This window comes from Strongylocentrotus purpuratus, unplaced genomic scaffold (assembly GCF_000002235.5).
Source record: "Strongylocentrotus purpuratus isolate Spur 01 unplaced genomic scaffold, Spur_5.0 spur5_scaffold_3, whole genome shotgun sequence".
NCBI lineage: Eukaryota > Metazoa > Echinodermata > Echinoidea > Camarodonta > Strongylocentrotidae > Strongylocentrotus > Strongylocentrotus purpuratus.
The window spans coordinates 29,751,944-29,771,991 of NW_022145609.1; the positions used below are offsets into that span (position 1 = coordinate 29,751,944).

The 20,048-nt window shown below is 36.9% G+C and overlaps 1 protein-coding gene across 1 annotated transcript; it reads right to left on the reverse strand.

Moving 5' to 3' along the window:
* Positions 1 to 2,013: 2,013 nt before the first annotated feature.
* On the reverse strand, positions 2,014 to 19,497 carry LOC100888903. The gene is made up of 6 exons (XM_030996031.1): positions 19,271 to 19,497; positions 18,456 to 18,618; positions 6,147 to 6,374; positions 4,084 to 4,153; positions 3,276 to 3,386; positions 2,014 to 2,298 (listed from the first exon to the last, which is right to left on the reverse strand). The coding sequence occupies exons 1-6, from the start codon at positions 19,367 to 19,369 to the stop codon at positions 2,217 to 2,219; spliced, it is 753 nt and encodes a 250-aa protein (XP_030851891.1). The 5' UTR covers positions 19,370 to 19,497; the 3' UTR covers positions 2,014 to 2,216.
* Positions 19,498 to 20,048: the final 551 nt, after the last annotated feature.

Sequence of the window (20,048 nt, forward strand, 5' to 3'; positions counted from 1 at the left end):
TAAATAAAATTAATGATGTCATAAAATGAATATTTCATGTGGAAATGATTTCTGTTGGTTCATTTAGTTACATAATTGTGGTATAAAATTACCATGATTAGAAGATTGACAGCTCAGTGGCACTTCATAAATCAATGCAATAAATCTACAAACATAAATTAGTTTGTTGCTATGAATACTGACCTATATGACTTTAAAGGCCTTTCCAATGAAATAGGACAAGGTAATTAAGGATTAAAGGTGCAATTCAACATTCTTTTAAATCCTAATCATTGTGTTAGAAAAATACATATAAGACTCATATATGTTAGGGTATATATATATATATATATATATGTTCAAACAAAATAAGAGTTCTCATGGTGAAGTATACTGTAAAATAAGACCTGTAGCGGATTATTCTTCCCTTTCTTTCTTGTTTTATATTTAGAAAATGTGCCTAGGCCCGAATTAAGACCATATTAACCCAACGAATCTTACATTTCAGAGATACATTTCACCTTTTAATAATGCTAAACCTGTGAGTCTAGCTCTGCAGCTACGATCATAAAACCACTAATGAAATAACTCAACTATTTATTTATTTATTCATTTATTTTAAATGGTTTATTTCATTAAAAAACATTTGCGGAACTATCATGCACCATAAATATTGATATAATCTGCCTTCATGGAAACCTTGAAGCACTAATTGGCTTTGGAAATTATCCTGCATGTACATGTAGAGTGCCTGATATTGAATACTACAATACAATTCATCAAATAAAATGTACACCGGGTTAAGATTTTCTCTAAAACGTTACTTACTGCAATACAAAATAGATAGTCAAAAGATTATTTACATGATTTGTACATATATGAAAACAAAATATGGACGGATAAATATTTGATCATAAATATATACACACTTCAGTGAGAAAAATACCCCAGTAAACTATGTGAGGCAGTTTTTGTTCAATTTGATGTGAGTTGCAATTAGTTTCTAATGAAATTCTCTACAAAAGAAAGATACCAGGGCACAGCCTTTAACGGTAATAACAATATTTTTTTTGGTGAAATATCATCTGCTGAGAGGGAGAAGGGCAACAACGACTCTATAATAATATTTAGTTCTTGCATAGTGCATATCACATTATATTACATCTCTATGCGTTTCCAAAGAGCTTTGCAAAATTATTAACCTAGTTTTAGCTCCAGCAGCGGTTATCTGCACACAGTGCATTGCCAGAGGACATTAGTGACGCGGCGGGACTTGAACCATAGTCCTTGTGATCTACAGTCCGGTGACATATCCACTCGACCATCACACCTCTATGTAACCATAGATCAGATGACAACCCTTTGGCTCTTTAATTTGACATAATGATATTTATTTAAATGAAAAGGATTACCCTTTTGAGGGAATTTATCCTGGTTATTTTTGTTTCTGAAGACCTTCAACATATGATATCATCACTATTTGAGAATATGTGTAGGCGAGAACTCTGCACACTATCAAAGTTCTCTTTCAATGCACATTACCTGGTTAATAAATATAAAAATTGAATGAGACAGAATGATAATGTAAAACCAAATTTTGCAAGATGAAACTTGCAGGAATTGGTGAGGACGGTCATTACTGTGCAAGAAAGTTAAGAAACTGTTGTAATTTTTTAAAAGGCAGCGTGGTATCAAGTTCATTTCATTGAATTCATGGCATGAAACTTGTGAGTCCTAGCAACTGATGACATCTCTGAATCATGCATGAGAAAGTTTTTTGTTTCACAATGCTCCATTCAAACAAACAGTTGCAAAGTAATGATATAGCTGGGGGTGTTTCACAAAGATCCTATTAAGTTGAACTTATCTTTATTAAAGTTGGACTTAAAAATTATGGAAAGCCATTTATAGTCTTAAAATAAAATATATTCAAAGCAAAAATCAAAGTATTTTAGACTTTTTATAAATTCCCCATCAAGAACATGAAATCTCCTTGATAATAAAAAATATTAATGATTTGAATCAACATTTTATGCCTTTTGAAATAACTTTTACATAATATTTTCAAGGATGCTAACAGCTTTCCATAATTGTTAAGTCCAACTTAGAGATAAGTTCACCTTAAGATCGTTGTGAATAAAAGTGAGAAAATGTACACATTTCATCTTTTCACCTCCTTGTCTCTTTGGCAGAACATTTGATATTCTAGTCCATAAATAGATGGATAGGCTGATGTGTTACACCCGTTGGAGCTCAATAACAAACCTTTCAAATTCGTCATGTTCTTCTGTCTGACATTTGACAATGACATCTGCATTCCTGAAATAAACAAATACACTTCCTTGTTATAACAGTTTCAAACAGGTGAAGCTTGGTGCTAATGCAGCAATGAAGGATTCTTGCTTGATTCATGGCCTTGTTTAGTTTAATGAAAGAACAGTTCTGTCACACTTTTCTACTGGAATGGATATCTTTCAGATAGATTTTAAATGGTTTAAAAATATTCGGTATATCAAGTTCCAGTCCCATAAAACATCTAAGCTAAAAAATGTTCAGGGACAATTTTTCAAAAAGTTTTTCAACCAAACCAAACCAAAACATATGTGACACAAATATCTACTGTAAACTATCAAATCATTAAGTTGTGAATCATAAATTATGAGGTTCAGGGCTTTGCCAAAGCATAGGAAAATAATCTACATCTGCCACACCAGACAGAGATGATGTAAATTGGTACCCTTGGAACAAAAAAGCGCCTTATAAGGATAGTGAGACTGAAAACCAATAGTTTGAATCCTGCCCTCAATGTGTAATAATAATAATAATAATAATTATAGGCATTTCTATAGCGCCGTCTATCTAGAAATTCTTTTCCGAGGCGCATTATCTGTGTCTTTATAACTAATATAAAGAATGGAGAATTGCAACTGCATTTCATTTGCGATGAGTTTTATGCAATTAACCATTTCCAATGAATCTAGTAGGCCATTTTTGTAATGTAATCAAATTTAAGTGCCTCATTATAAACTATTTAATTCACCCGTCACAAATAGTTGTATTGCAATACCGGTAGTCAGAATGCGAGTCGCACACATTATGTTTTGTTAGGTAGGGCGAGCAATAATGTTGTCCTACCTAATAATACATAATGTATGCAATACATTATGTACTATTGCAATACAACTATTCGTAACAGGTAAATGAAATAATTTGTAACATAGCACTTTAATAACAAAGATTTATGTGTTAAATTTGATTACATTACGAAAAATGGCTTATTGAACTTTGTTTCTTACCCTAACTCTGCATCTTTGTGACTGATATGTATATTAGAGAATGGTGCAAGTAGTCTGATGGCTGCTCTTTTCTTCAATACCTCCACCGTGTCACTGTCTTTCAACTGGAATCTAAAATGCAATGGAGTTATATAAACAAGCAATAAGTATTGGGTCCTGCTTAGTTTATACAAAAGAACGGTGAAAAAAAAAAGGTCTACAAATTGTACGTTATGTTTCGCTTTACAATGTATGAAGTAAGTGTATTTCACATTATTGTATTCCTGTGAAATGCATGGTAAATAATATACAAACATTGTATTGAACACATATCTTGCATATTCATTTTATTTCCAATGTTCAGTTAGGCCTGCTCCAAAAAATCAGTACATGACAGAAATAATGAAACAGAAATACAAAGAGAATTAGAAGAAATTTAAAAAAATCAACAACAAAAGTCACAGAGAGGAAAACTTAACTGAACAAAAGTTAACCGAGTATAAGAATGTATATTTAGCTCATACTCTTTTATTTCTTTTTTAAATTTACATTTTAATTCTTCTTTACAAAACGTTTGTTCTTTTACATTAAATATCATGAATCATTCATTTATCTTTTTCATTTTCAATACAATTATGTGAAGGTTACGTATGTATATATCTATTCATGCTTCATATATCTAATAATTATTTTATTGTTTTATATAGCGTACACATGTATCTCTTTATTTTCAGTAATGCTTTAAAACAAAGCTTTATTGCGCTTTGCTCATTCCTTGAACCTTACAGTATAATCTACAAAATCTGCTGGTTGCTTTATCTATACTTACGTCATCTTTTCAGGATCAACTTTGCTTTGAACATCGGTTGATTCTTCCTCTGATTCTTCTATTTCTTCTTCTGCAAATCAAAAACAACATTTATATTATGTATGAAAAAAAGAAAATTTAATGAAAACTGAAAAGATATGCTTGAGAAAATAGTCTTAAGACACATTTATTCAAAATTGCTTTCGATGATTAACTAACTCTGTTCACTTTGATGTGTATTCCATATTATGTATTGTAATTTGTAGGTTCCTTTGCACTTTTTCGTTTTGTTTAATATGTAATTGTTTATCCCTCTATTTTGTTTGTTATAGCGCTTAGAGACTTCGGTGGTAAGCGCTTTTTAAGTAAAGTTTATATTATTTTTTATTTATTAAAGAGAAAGTAGTAACATCACATTGCATAATGCATATCATTGCAAATTTCAATTTAAAAGTTCATTTTTTCTACATATGAAAGTAGACTTTGTCTTAAAGAATATATAACCCTACAAATGTTTCCTATAAAAAGAGGATATTCTAATTCAATGTCAACCCGTACATGGCATATACAACATATGGTTTTATGACTTATGATTTTATGAATGGCTCATTTGGAATAGAAGATACAACAGACTTATCTTACTTTGACTACACACTATTATCTACATTTACAATGAACACACTAATAAAATCAGATTGGCTTAAAGTAAGGTTGCATTTCTAATTAAAAGTTGTTTTAAACCAATACCAAGATGACTTCAATATCATTGTACATCTTTTTTTAAACTGCAAGTTATACCTCTTGGACTGCATATCTCACATGTTTTTTTATACAATATATCAACCAATAATAGGAAGTAAATAAAACTAGACATATAATACTTGTTTGGAACAAGTATAGGTGGGCTGGTCAACTAACATTTGAGACAAAATAGAGCAAAAATAAGCGACATACTGCTTACAAATTCTTAAAAGACAATATCATGTAGATTCATAACGTGAACTAAATTCACCTTCTATAGGCATAACACGCAAATTATGAAGTTTTTGACATGAGGCCTTTAATCAAAATTTTCACTATGATGACGTCATCAAAATGAAAAATGGTTATTAATGCGCTTGTAGAGAATTGTCTTAGCTACAACATATCGAAATTTTGAAGAAAATTGATCAAAATTTACAGAGATACAATCAATTTTACATAAATATGCTGACGTAATAATATGCAAATTCGTATTTTGAGTTCCAAGGCCATTGTGATGATGTCACGATACACTTAATGGCCAAATGAGACATGGAATCATATTTCCGACTCATACTCTATCTTAATATGAAAACAAATTGAGGATCCCGGTGCATTCCAAAGAGCTATAACGGATTTTGTATAGGCATGTTTTTGCCCATATATGCTATGTATTAAAAGACCTCGCGCGCACTGACATTTATCTTCAATTTACGCTCATCTTGTTAATAATGGTCATAAAGAGATAAACATGGAATCAAATTCCTTGAAAAAATATGAGAAATATCAAGAAAGAAAAAAAAATGGCGATTCTCTGTTTTTTAATGGTGTTACGCGCGAAAACGCGCACGCATGCTCGTACGCGCGATTTTTTATAAAATGCTTAAAATGACCTGAAACGTATGCAAAATAAATTTGAGACGATTTTGATCATTTAAAAATTTTGCGCGCGCATTGACGCGCGGACGTACGCGCACGCGCGCGTTTTTTGACCTGAAATTGACCGGACAGATATTGACCTTGATCATGACAAATATGAATGAGAAATGCCTTTTGGTTATGAAGATATGATCATGATTTGATTTTCAGAAAATTTCACAAAATTGCGCCTAGGTGACGTCATTAGTCAAGGTCAAGGTTGAAAACCTTACTGTGTTTTGTCCATATGCCTATACATATGTGTGCTAAATTTCAAGGCATTTGATTGAGCCATTTTTAAGTTATCTTGTTAACAAAAAAGTGGTTAGAAATAAAATAAATAAATAATAATAAAGGCAATTTTAACAAAATTATGAGGTGGTCTGTATAGATACAGCCCACCTGATAATAAGAAGCATATATACCTTGCTCCTTGAAAACCAGTTCATAGTAGAAGTGAGCTGGGTTCCTGAAAGAACTTGGCCAGATGTAACCTTTGCCCTTAGGCTTGTATTGCTTTGTGACCTTTGACCTAGCATCCTTGGACTTCATGCCTATCCCATAAACATAGAAGAGTTTCTTCCCTCGCGTACCAGGAGCACCCTTGTAGATGTAGCGGTACTTGTACTGATCATCTTGGCTTGCAACAGCAGCTGTAACCATTAAGAGGTGATTAGTAGATGGATACAAAAAATAGGTCTTAATTTAATATGGTAGATTTCAAAATCAAATATTGATATAAATAGGTTTCATTTGCAACTGAATAATATTATTGAAAACATTTAGATAGAAGCTTCAAATTTTGAGGAATAGTGGTTTGCACAAATATACAGGTAGATTGAGTAAATTTGCAAAAGGAATGTAAATTCAAAATCAAGCCACCAATCACTTTGTGGAAAGCTGAATTCATCACATTCACAACAAGTGTATTTTAATCACCTGCCCAACTGTTTCAGCAGTAGTACTTGTATTTTATCAATGGATTTGATACAAAGCTGATCTTTGTAGATTGTCATATCAAGCATTTTAATGGCCAATAAAACACTTCAGATTTGCTATAAATTGTTAGACTTGTCATGAGGTAGGTAACATTTATGTATATGGCTTAGAACATCAACCAGTGTTAAAGCCCATCTGTACTAGTTTGGCTGGAGGGGGGGGGGGGGGAGGGGTTAGACCTTCCTGCTAGGTTGCTGACAGGTGGTTATCTCATCAAATCAGCTCTCAATTAACACAGGAAAAAGGGGATCATGGGGGACCAACAGGCACTGATTATGCATTGTTTGCTATATAGAGGGCAAAAGTAGCTATAAGTAGTATGTAGTATCGCCATTTGGCTTACCATAGTCACATACACATACACGCATACAGTACAACAACATAGAGAGACAGTGACGTTGTAACTAGGACAGACACAAATAAAACGTGCCAGTGTAGCAGCTACTGAACTGATATCTGAAGTGTGACTGTGTCATTTATTAGGACCCAATCATTACAATGGCGACGAGATGGCGAGGGTAGTGTTCACAGACCCTCTAGATTCAAACCCAGGACCAAAATCCAATTGAAACCAGTTGAAATCTCCAACTGGTTTCAATTGGTTTCAACTGGTTTCAATTGGTTTCAATTGGTTTCAATTGGAATAGAAAATTTCCAGTTGAAACCAATTGCCGAACTGGAAAATATTGTTATGGGTACTCATTTCCAGTTCAAACCAATAAGAAGTGCAACTGGAACCAGTAAGGTAATTTTTCCAGTTTCTCAATTGGTTCCAGTTAGAAGTCATTTCCAGTTACCCAACTGGTTCCAGTTAGCATTCATTTCCAGTTAGAAGTCATTTCCAGTTACCCAACTGGTTCCAGTTAGAATTCATTTCCAGTTACCCAACTGGTTCCAGTTAGAATTCATTTCCAGTAACCCAACTGGTTCCAGTTAGCATTCATTTCCAGTTAGAAGTCATTTCCAGTTACCCAACTGGTTCCAGTTAGAAGTCATTTCCAGTTACCCAACTGGTTCCAGTTAGAATTTATTTCCAGTTACCCAACTGGTTCCAGTTAGAAATCATTTCCAGTTACCCAACTGGTTCCAGTTAGCATTCATTTCCAGTTAGAAGTCATTTCCAGTTACCCAACTGGTTCCAGTTAGAATTCATTTCCAGTTACCCAACTGGTTCCAGTTAGCATTCATTTCCAGTTAGAAATAATTTCCAGTTACCCAACTGGTTCCAGTTAGAATTCATTTCCAGTTACCCAATTGGTTCCAATTGGAAATATTTCCAGTTACCCAACTGGATCCAATTGAAACCAGTTAATTTGCATATTATATGCTTGTGTGCAGATCAATGTTTTATGTAATTTATTTTGATTTACAATGTACTTATTAATTAATTTTCATTTGCAAGTAATGCATTTGTTTTAGATAAATATAAAGATTAATTAGCAATGATAAGCATGTTCATTAGTAACATATTTTTGTAATTACACAGATTAAAAGTTGATGAGTAAAACACTAACCATGTACAAAATACATCAATTACAAACATATATAATGGCAATGCCTTCCTTGTTAAGTATATTATATGGTCTGCATATTATAATGCCCTTTACATTGTACTTAATGCAGACACATATAACAATGTTTCTGTGTTGACATGAGCGATAATTAGTGCAAGAGCTAATTAACTTATAACTAATTAAGTTTATGCCAATTACTGTAAGTTTCAATTGGATCCAATTGAAACCAATTGAAACCAGTTGAAACCAGTTGAAGCCAACTGGTTTCAATAGGGAAATTGGAACAACTGGTTCCAATTTGAAACCAATTAGGCAACTGGATCCAGTTGGCAATTGGTTTCAACTGGTTTCAATTGGAACCAGTTGGCAATTGGTTTCAACTGGTCTCAATTGGAACCAGTTGGCAACTGGTTTCAATTGGAACCAGTTGTTCCAATTTCCCTATTGAAACCAGTTGGCAACTGGTTTCAATTGGTTTTGCTCCAATTGGTTTCAACTGGATTTTGGTCCTGGGAACCCACTGCTAGTTTGGAGTTGGACTGGATGTTATTGTTAACAGTTTTAGCTACATTGACAGACTTTTCGCATGCAACGAGTGTATCGTCTGCACGCAGTGCTCCTACATGATGTCGTGCAGTGAACGTGAGTGTGCAGTATCAGCCTATGCATTATACATGATTACCGCTGTTCTGTGAACTTGTGCCTAGTATCATTAGCCATGAATCTGCCTCAATTCGAACGCTTTCCAGTTCATGAGGATCCCACCAATGTTGGTGTCAGGTGGGAAAAGTACATGAAGCGGATGGAGAATTTCTTCACTGCCTTCCAGATCACAGATGATGCTCAGAAGAGAGCATTGTTGTTACACTATGCTGGTCCAGAGGTTTCGGATATCTTTGATACACTCCCAGGGACAGGTACAGATTTTAAAGGTGCTAAAGATGCACTTGACAAGCATTTCTCTCCAGCTCTTAACGTCGAGTATGAACGCTTTGTTTTTCGCCAATGTAAACAATCAACAGATGAAACCGTTGAACAATACCATCTCAGACTTCAACAACTCTCTGCAACTTGTAAGTTTGCAAACACCAGTAGTGAAGTCAAGTCCCAAATCATCATGGGGTGTACGTCAAGTAAACTCCGCAGATACGCCCTGCGGGAGGAGGTAACCTTGCAGAAACTCCTCATGTCGGCGAAAACTTTCGAACAAGCAGATCGACATGCCACTGCTATAGAAGCTAATTCTCAAGATGCAGTCCAAGCTGTGAAATATCAACCAGCACCTGCTCCAGCTACAAATACAAACCGTTTTCAACAATCTCGCAATCGTCCATCTAGATCCTCCACTAAGTGTCGCAACTGTGGTGGGGCATTTCCTCACAAGCAGGACAAACCATGCCCGGCAAAAGGTAAACAGTGCCATTCGTGCGGGAAAATGAACCATTTCGCCAAATATTGCCGATCTAAACCTTGTACCCCGCAAAAGACGATCCAAGCTTCTACACATACTTCGGCACAGTCTACGGTAGACGACACCACTCATGACCCTGATGGCGACGCTTATGCCTTTCAATTTAACATCAACTCGAAAAAGGGCAATAAACCAATGGTGATGGTTAGTGTTGATGATAATGAGCCCCTTTCAGCACTGATTGACACTGGTTCTTCGGTGATGATGATGAGCAATGAAACATTCAGTCGTCTTAGGTCCAAGCCTCATCTCGTCACACCTTCCATCCCAGTGTATGCTTATGGTAGCTCTACTCCTCTTGATGTGATTGGGACCTTCCATGCAACTGTCAGATACAAGTCAAAATCGACGAAAGCTAAAGTCTTTGTTACCTCTCACAATGGAGACACGCTTTTAGACATCACCACGGCCACAGACCTAGACCTCATTGCTCTCACGTATAACTTGCAACCAGAGCAGACATATGCAGACCGTTTCAGTGGGATTGGTAAGCTAGCTAACTACAAGTGTCACCTTCATGTCGACAAGTCGGTGCAGCCTGTTGCTGTTCCGCACCGACGGATCCCGTTTCACCTTCGAAAACAGGTGGAGAGCGAACTTGACAAACTGCAGAAACTTGATGTCATAGAACCAGTTTCCCACACACCTACACCTTGGGTCTCTCCGATTACTATTGTTCAAAAGCGAAATCGTGAAGACATACGCATTTGCGTCGACATGCGCAATGTCAATAAGGCTGTCATCCGTGAGCGCCACGTAATGCCAACAGTGGATGACCTCATCTCCGCTCTGAATGGTGCCACAACCTTCAGTAAGATGGATCTCAATTCAGGCTACCATCAGCTAGAACTAGATGAGGACTCTCGCCAATACACCGTCTTCTCAACTCATGCAGGCCTTTATAGATATAAACGTCTTAATTTTGGAGTCTCCTCAGCGTCAGAGATTTTCCAGCATGCAATCCAAGCAACGCTTCACGACCTACCTGGTGTCCTAAATATCAGCGATGATATTCTTGTGTTTGGCACCAACAAGGCTGAACACAATGCTCGTTTGGAAGCAGTCCTCAAGCGCCTCTGTGAAGTGAACTTAACACTCAATCAGAGCAAGTGTGTTTTCAACACTGACCATGTGGAATACTTTGGCCATGTCTTTTCAGCCAAAGGTATCAGTCCTGATCCCAAGAAGGTCGAAGCCATCCAGTCTATGCCTGCACCTCAGAACGTCTCTGAAGTACGCAGCTTCTTGGGTATGGTAAACTATTGTGCCCGATTCATCCCAGGCCTTGCCTCCGTTTCTGCGCCTCTTCGCCACCTAACAAAGGCCGACTCTGAGTGGGAATGGGGCACCTCACAAGCAGACGCCTTCGCTCAGATCAAACAGCGTGTTTCACAGTCCTGTACTATGGCATACTTCAATCCAGCAAGCAAGACTGAACTCATTGTTGATGCAAGCCCCCACGGCCTTGGTGCGCTCTTAGTTCAACATGACGATCATGACAACACTGTTCCTGTCGCTCTTGCTAGCAGGGCTCTTACAGAGGTTGAACAACGTTACTCCCAAACTGAACGCGAAGCCCTTGCTATCACATGGGCCATTATCCATTTCCATGTGTACCTCTATGGTGGTTCTTTCGTCGTGACTACAGATCACAAGCCACTGGTCACGCTCTTCAATAGCCCCACTGCCAAGCCACCACTTCGATTAGAGCGATGGATTTTGAAGCTCCAGCCATATGATTTCAACGTTCAGTACCGTCCAGGCAAGCATAACCCTGCTGACTATATGTCGCGTCATCTGCTATCTACGGAGATGTCCTCTTCGGATAATGAGTGCCTAGCTGAAGCTCATGTCAGTTTTGTAGCAGGTCACGCCGTTCCTAAGACAACGACCTTGTCTGACATCACAGCTGCTACAAAACAGGATCCTGTCCTCCAGGTTGTCATTGACGCGTTGGTAAATGACAACTGGAAAGATGTTCTCGCACATGCCACCGACACCAAATCAGAACTCCAAAGCCTGTTCAATGTTCGTGATGAGCTCACTGTGTCAAATGAGAGGGATTTTCTTCTCCGTGGTAATCGCATCGTCATCCCTCAATCCCTTCGCCAGCAAATAATTGACATAGCTCACGAAGGACACCAAGGGATCACGAAAACAAAGAGTCTTCTTCGTGAGAAAGTTTGGTTTCCGTCCATAGACCGAATGACCGAGAAGACAGTCCGTGATTGTCTAACCTGCCAAACAAACACAATCGAACACTCGAAAGAGCCATTGCTTATGTCACCTTTGCCCAAGAAACCGTGGTCAGAGATAAGCGTAGATTTTGCCGATCTTCCTACAGGAGAGCATCTCCTAGTGGTCATTGATGACTATTCGCGGTTCCCAGAAGTGGAAATTGTTTCCTCTACTTCCGCTAGACAAGTAATTCCAAAGCTTGATAGAATCTTTTCCAGTTTTGGGGTTCCCGACGTTGTTCGCTCCGACAATGGTCCGCCGTTTAACGGTCGAGAGTTTGCGGATTTTGCGCGATATTTGGGATTCCAACACAGACGCGTGACACCTCGTTGGCCACAAGCAAACGGCGAAGTCGAACGGTTCATGAAAACACTGAAGAAAGCGTATCGTTCCGCAATCGCAGAAAACAGATCATGGAAGCAGGAGCTCTATAAGTTCTTACGCAATTACCGAGCTACCCCTCATTCCACAACTGGTGTTCCGCCAGCGACACTACTTTTTGGAAGAGCAGTTCGCACACGCCTTCCAGAGCATGCTTCTTCAGATCATCAGCCTCTCGATGGTTCCCTTCGCTCTCGTGATCATGCCAAGAAAGAGCGTATGAAAACCTATGCTGACAGCCGCGGCACAACTCGTAGCACGGAAATCAAAGACGGTGACACCGTACTTGTTCGACGCGATGGTCTGGTTCCCAAACATCAGTCCCCGTATCTTCCTCAGTCATACACAGTGATCAGAAAGAGAGGAACCCGCATCACTGCCCGTTGTGGTAACCACTACATCACGCGTAATTCGTCACGTTTCAAGCGATATTGTGGACCTCTTCCTCGCTCTGCTCCTGATGATGATGAAATCGATTTTGACATCGCACTCGATGCCCGTGATGTACCACAACCACCACGTTTGGCTCAACCGCGTCGAAACCCCCAGCGTAATCGCCACCCCCTAATCCGTTTACGCGATTTTGTTTCTTGACTCTCTGCACGCAAACATACCCATGTGCACGTACTTCCCAATTGCATAACAAAAAATGCAGTTAACTTGTTAGTTTTCTTTATTCACATCATATAAACTCAACAGAACATGTTAGTTTTATATCGCACTTGAATTTCTGTTGGAAATCATTGGAACTGAAATATCCATGTAACTCCACTGTATTACTTATGTACTCTTGCAAAATAACCATTTATTTCTCACCCAGCTGGAAAGTAAACAGGCATTCAGTTTTTTTTTTTCCAATGTCATGTGCATTGTTATGGAATACTGCTCCATGCTGACTAGAAAGTAAAGTACATTATTTTCTGTGCCATGTGTACATGTAATTGTCAGTTTATATGTGCCCTAACAGGTTTAGACCATTTATTTTCGTATACATGAATCATTTTCTTTTCATAACAGGACATGTAATGTGTTTCCTTTTTACATGCATCTTTATTTACCACTCTTTTATCTGCTTTGTCCTGTATCTCTCCGGCAGTTATATAATGTTCTATTTATATTTGTGTGAGCTGCCATACATATACTGTCATCAAGCCTGTATCACGCTAGACATTTAATCATTCTCTTGTCTGAATGTCGTACATAGCAGGAAGTTTGAGATACACAATTTTTTTTTAAAGGAAAAGGAATGAAAGTAGTATCTACAATACTGAATAACCCAAGTTCATTCTGAATAGTTTTCACTCAATAATCTTGTTTAAAGACATATATTGCCTTTTATGTAGATTTATTTATTTATTTATTTATTTATTTCACATCTTTAAAAAGGGTAGCCCGATCAGCATGAGCTGGTTTTCATCAGGGCCCTTTACAACATACATGGTTCAATAATAATGTCAATCAAAACAACAATAAATGCACATTATAATATGAGAGATAATTCGGACATGCAATAAAAAGGCGATACAGTACATTTCATAGTATACGAAGTTCAAATTAAGATAAGGTATGCTATAGATATTTATAAAATTGTTGCGAATATTTCAATGTTAAAAAAGTTTACCGTCACCATTGAGTAATTATAAAATGTATACAATTAAATACTTTCCCAGTTTATAATTAAAACTATTGTAAACAAACAACAACAAAAACCCACAATTAAAATATATATATATATATACATGTAGTTGACATTTGTACGCAATAACACATAGTATTAGGTTAAAGTTAAAACAAAGTATGGTATAAATATCAAAACAAATTATTGCAATATATTTCAATGTTAAAAAAGTTTGCCGTCACCATTACGTTATACCATATATACTATTAATACTTTCCCATTTAATACTTTAAACTATTAATTATAAAAACAAATAGTTGACATATTATGCACATAAATATAATAACATGCATATGTTAGTATCATAATCAATTCATAACATGGTATTGCTTAAGTACATGAAATACAATTTCAAAGATTCCTTGATTGAGGTTTAAAAAAAAAAAAAAAAAAACATCAATGATAATGTTGTTTAGCATATTGATAAAATAAGTAAGCAAGATTCATTATTGGCGTGTGCTAATTAAAATAAAATGTTAAAGGAGATTGCAGCATTCATATTGCACGGCAATGAACAAGAGCGTTCCAGACTCAGTGTGATAAATTGCTTTTGAATACGTTCAGATTGGGGGAGAACCTGGTTTCTATGGGTAGATTATTCCAGAGTGTTATTGCAGAGTTTACAAAGGAGCGCTTAAAGAATTCTGTATTGCACCTATTGGATTCCAGCTTAAGTTGATGGGAATTACGTGTCATGCGTTGTGCTACATCATCATGTAAAATAAATTTGTTTGCCAATAAGGCAGGTGCAAGATGGTGAACACATTTAAATGCCATAATCCCCATTGCTCTTGAATACAATGCCTCAAGTGTTGACCAATTAAGTTGTAATAAAACCTCGTGTGAAGGAGTTGACCACGAACATCCAGATATAATATATGCTGCTCGTTTATGTAATTTATTTATAGTTTCATAATTATGCAGGGATCTATTTGTCCACACAGTGCAGCAGTACATAGCATGAGGTAGAATATAGCCCCAGTATATCATACTCAGATAATGTTTATTGAACGTGCCCTTGAGTCTTCTTAGAATACCTAATTTCTGTTTCATTTGTAAAGCTACTTTTTCGACATGCTTCGAAAATAAGAGATTGCTGTCTACTATAACTCCGAGGCATTTGTACTGTGTCACACATTCAATCGGTGTTGTCTTTATATGCACATTTAAATTATTTTCGTTTAGCGTCTGTAACTTTTGCTTCGACCCAATAACCATTACCTTTGTTTTAGTAGTATTCAATAGAAGTTTATTTTTTTGCGTCCACGAATACACTTCATCTAAAGCAAGATTTAGTTTCGTTTGGATCTCAGATAATGTTTTGCCTTGTACCGACATGGTCGCGTCATCTGCAAATAAAAACATGTCCGCACTATGAATACTAGTGGGCAAGTCATTAATAAATATCGAGAATAACAATGGCGCTAAGACAGAACCTTGGGGTACACCGTAATTAATTGTTCTCGTTGATGACTTTTTACCTTTAATAGACACAAACTGGCTCCTGCCTCCTAGATAGGACCGAAACCATTTTATGGCTCTATCCGTGCAACCAACGTTTTTTAACTTCATTAATAGAGTTGAGTGATTCACTGCATCGAATGCCTTCCTCATATCAATATACGCAACACCGTTTAAGTTGCCTTTGTCCACGTTTTGGGCCCATAAATCTACCATACAAAGCAGGGCAGTTTCGCATGAATGGTTGGGGCGGAAGCCAAACTGCCTTTCTGTTAATATCTTATTTACTTTTAAATATTCTTGGAATTCCGTGTTCACAGCTTTTTCCAGTATTTTGGATGGTATGGACAATAACGAAACTGGTCTATAATTTTCAACGCTGAGTTTACTTCCAGCTTTATAAATAGGTTGGACTCGTGCGATCTTCCATTCATCAAAAAAAATTCCCTGATCCAAAGATGAATTAAGTATATAAGTAAGGCTTTGTATTACATTTTGAGAATTGCATGCAAATTTTAGTAATTTTATTGAAACATCGTCTGGGCCGGTGGCTTTTTTAATTGGGATACGTTCGATTTCCTTCATAACAAATTCATCTGTTATAACTGGGAGATCAAACGAATTGACTGGAGGAACGGTATCAACAGTATCGCTGTGTACAGATGGTTCACTAGCTCTATCAATGGTGGAGTTGTTAACATCATTTTCAAAGTTAAGAGGATTAAACATAGTATCGACTGCGTCCACAAAGTAATTGTTAAAGTGATTGGCTATCTTCTCGGCATCAATTACTTCTTCACCATCTACTTCCAGTTTAAGGTTACTCTCTTTTTTAGATGATGATATGAGTTTCAAAGTTTTCCACATGGCGTTAGGAGTTCCGCCGTTCTCATGGAGTAGAGCATTTATATAATCATTTTTGGCATTTCTGATCATACACGTAATTTCGTTTCTTAATGACTTGTATTCTGACCAAAATTCAGAGCTATCGGGATTGCTAGGCTTAGTTGCCATTGTGTAAAGCCAATCACGCCTATTCATGGCCTCTATTAAATCGCCAGTAATCCACGGGCACAACTTGGATCTAATACGTTTACTCTTTACTGGTGCGTGCTTGTTGACGGCACTTATGAGCAAGTCAACCCAACATTGCCAAGCATGATTTGGATCCTTATCATTTAAAATCTCGTTGAAAGGCAAGTTCTGTAACATGGTGACAAAATTATCATTAGAAAAATGTCTAAAGCATCGATACTCAATAATATTATCATCATTCTTTTGCTTGGCCCTTGCATATCCAAAAACAGTGAATATTAGATAATGATCACTTATATGAGTCTTCACCACTCCCGTGTGTTGGTGTTCCTCTGGGATGGATGAAAATACGTGATCGATCAATGACTTTGTGTGGGGCGTAACACGGGTGGGTACACTAATGAGTTGATGTAATAGATTAGTATCCATTAATGACAAAAGGGCTCGGGAAAATGGAGTGCAGATTTCTGGTAATAAATCACAATTAAAATCACCAATAATTATGATTTCTCCTGCATTCTCACTGATCGAGTGAATTATTTCAGATAGCTTATCAAAAAACTCATTTGGTGAATTCGGAGGTCTATAGACAACTCCCAGATACAAAGGATGTGTTTGTTTTTGTTTAACTTTGACAAAAATTACTTCTAGTTCATTATCAAGTTGACTAATAACTTCGAAACTTATATTATTTTTTACATAGAGCGCTATGCCTCCTCCGTGTCTTGATCGATCTTTTCGAGTTACACAAAAATTATCTAATGATATATCTAAATCCGTAATTGTGGAATCACAATGTGTTTCTGAAATTGCAACAATGTCAAATGGATCGTTACCTAGAAGAATTTTCAGTTCATCCATTTTGTGTGGGAGAGAGTTTATATTTATATGACATATCTTTAAACCGGTTGAACAGAGTTCCGGAATCATGCCATCAACAAGTTCATAATATCCTTGTGTATTTGTCACATTGTGTCCTTCATTTAGTTCACTTTCATCCTTGGAAGCTGTAGTTTTTTCAATTTGCGTTTGTTTCTCATTGATGTTTATTACATTTGTAGCGTTTACATTAAGATCCTCCGCGTGAAGACTTAAATTATCGCTATCATCTATTGCTACTATTGATACTCTTTTACAGCTACAAGAGGTTATAAGAGAGAAACAAAATGATCAAACTTTTTTATAATTTTAATAACAGTCTATCATTTGTTGTAGTAAATGTGATTCAAAAACAACAAAATGTTGATGCGAAAGGAAAGTTGTTTTTTGTTGTTGGATGTAGTAAAACTCAAATTTGAGGTATAAATAGCCTTCAGTAAAGCCAGGGCTATGTTTTATCACTATTCTTTGTTTTGAAGAGTATTTAATGGTTTAATGATTTCTCACTCCTTGTGAATTGAGAAAAGAAGGTAAAATGTTGTTTGGTATAAACTCGTTCACCCAAACTTATTAATTGCTTTGTTTAATGGGGTTAAAAATATAACTCTAATGTATTTGTTGGCATTTGTTCAGTTGAAAAGTTGTGTTAGATTTCAAAGTTCAGTTTTTGTCTGAAAGAAGTAAAGAAAGTACTGGTTTCCAAAATATAAGACTAAAAAGTGGAAATACACAAGTTTTATGGATATATGTATGATATGAAAGGTTCATTCTATATCTTGGAAAGTATATTACTCGTGCTCATATTGCTTTTGATGCTTAACAAGATTTCTGTGGTAGATTCCATCCAAGGAAGGGAGGAATGTAGTATCGCCATTTGGCTTACCATAGTCACATACACATACACGCATACAGTACAACAACATAGAGAGACAGTGACGTTGTAACTAGGACAGACACAAATAAAACGTGCCAGTGTAGCAGCTACTGAACTGATATCTGAAGTGTGACTGTGTCATTTATTAGGACCCAATCATTACATAGTACGGTGGGGCTTTGGGAGAAGACGTTGTTTCCATACCTTCACTGTAATCATCAAGGCGAGCTTGGTAGAAGTATCCTTTCTTGTTGATTGTTACATCCTGGTCTGCTGTCTCGCGTGTCTCCCTCTGATCTTCATCTCTCCTGTATCTCACCGTACCGTGACCAAGATCTATCAGAGCTGGAGCATCGATCAGTACACTCTGGGAAAGAGATAACGTCAAATCAAATCTAAGCATCTATCAAAACAATTTAGGGAAGAAAGAACATGAAATTTATGCAGTCGTATTTTAAACTGGGTTTCTGTCAATGGATGACGTCATCTTCCTTCATGCACAGTAACAGTTAATAAAATATGGCTGCAAGAATTTCAACACGAGCTCAATTTTGACAAAGAAAATCTGAAAAAAAGACCCTTAAACGCATCATACAAGTCAATCTGGTAAGTGTAACCGATGTATATTACCTTAGGCCTAACTTTCAAAAAATAAATGCATTGGATATGAACCCACTAAAATTGAGTATTTTAAATTCGAAGCCACTCGAGCGGATATATCGGCCAATGAGAGCGCGTAAACTCACTGAACAGCGTTCAATGGCAATGCGCAAAGTTCTTTGTGATACTCCCCTAACTTCATTCCTCTATGATTATTGACCATTAATTAATAATGATAGATAACAAGATAATGATGTCATGATAATCCGCCTGGCATTTTATTATCTATGGCTTGCCAGCGGCTACATGCTACATCCCGCACTTGTGTCGGGGACGCCGCGGCGCAGCTAGGCCAGGCGTGCAGGTAGAGTTTCTCCTGCAGAACTGTGTTGGCTACGCATTTTGGGCTCAATATTTACCTCTCCTCCTCCGGCTTTCTTGCTCTCTCTGTCCGCTAATTCGACTCGAGGATTTAGTGGCACCCCCACTACTAGGTTCTTTCCAGCACCAGTACCCATCACTCCATCGCTTTATATCAACAAATCACCTTAACACGTACAAAATACAAGATTTCAGGTTTATCCTGCACCCGGATCCTACGAAATAGTTTACCCTATCTCCTTGCCGATTGTGACGTCATACTGATTAAGTGATTGACTTGAGATGGCGCTATACTATAATTTTTTTTGGAGGGGGTCCTTTTTATAGGGGATCCTATATAGGAAGAGGCATAGAGCGTCTGTCAAGTCGTTTTGACATTGAATCCTATTTCGTGATATTAAAAAATAAGAATTCTTGCTATCAAGAATTCATTTTTGACAAGTCTAAGATGTGGCGCAAATTGGAACAATTTATTCCAGTATAAATATCACCAGCTCTGGCTAATTTTGGAAAACTCTCAGTATAAAGTGTGGCTTTAAATTGTTTGAAATTTTGGTCCCACTTCATATGCATCCCTACCTCTCTTCCAGCGCACTCTCACTGGGATAATGGCCCACTGGCTCGATCATTCTTGCTCAAGACCTCTTTTAGTACGATTAATCGCTTAAAAATTAAAACAAAAAGGAGGGTACTGTTCATTATGTAGCCTAGAAGTACTACAGTGTAGGTTACAATAAACGGTACAGAGTTTTTTTTTTATAAAGAAGTTCTGCATCACGATTCCTTTCCCACTTGATCCACCGGCCCTGCTCTCCC

Excerpts from the sequence above, each read along its gene's own strand:
- LOC100888903 (XM_030996031.1), bottom strand. The coding sequence starts at position 19,369 with ATGGGTACTGGTGCTGGAAAGAACCTAGTAGTGGGGGTGCCACTAAAT. Across the intron at positions 3,387-4,083 it reads GTTGATCCTGAAAAGATGAC|ATTCCAGTTGAAAGACAGTG; the intron begins GTAAGTATAGAT and ends ATTGCATTTTAG. Across the intron at positions 2,299-3,275 it reads CACAAAGATGCAGAGTTAGG|GAATGCAGATGTCATTGTCA; the intron begins GTAAGAAACAAA and ends TGTTTATTTCAG.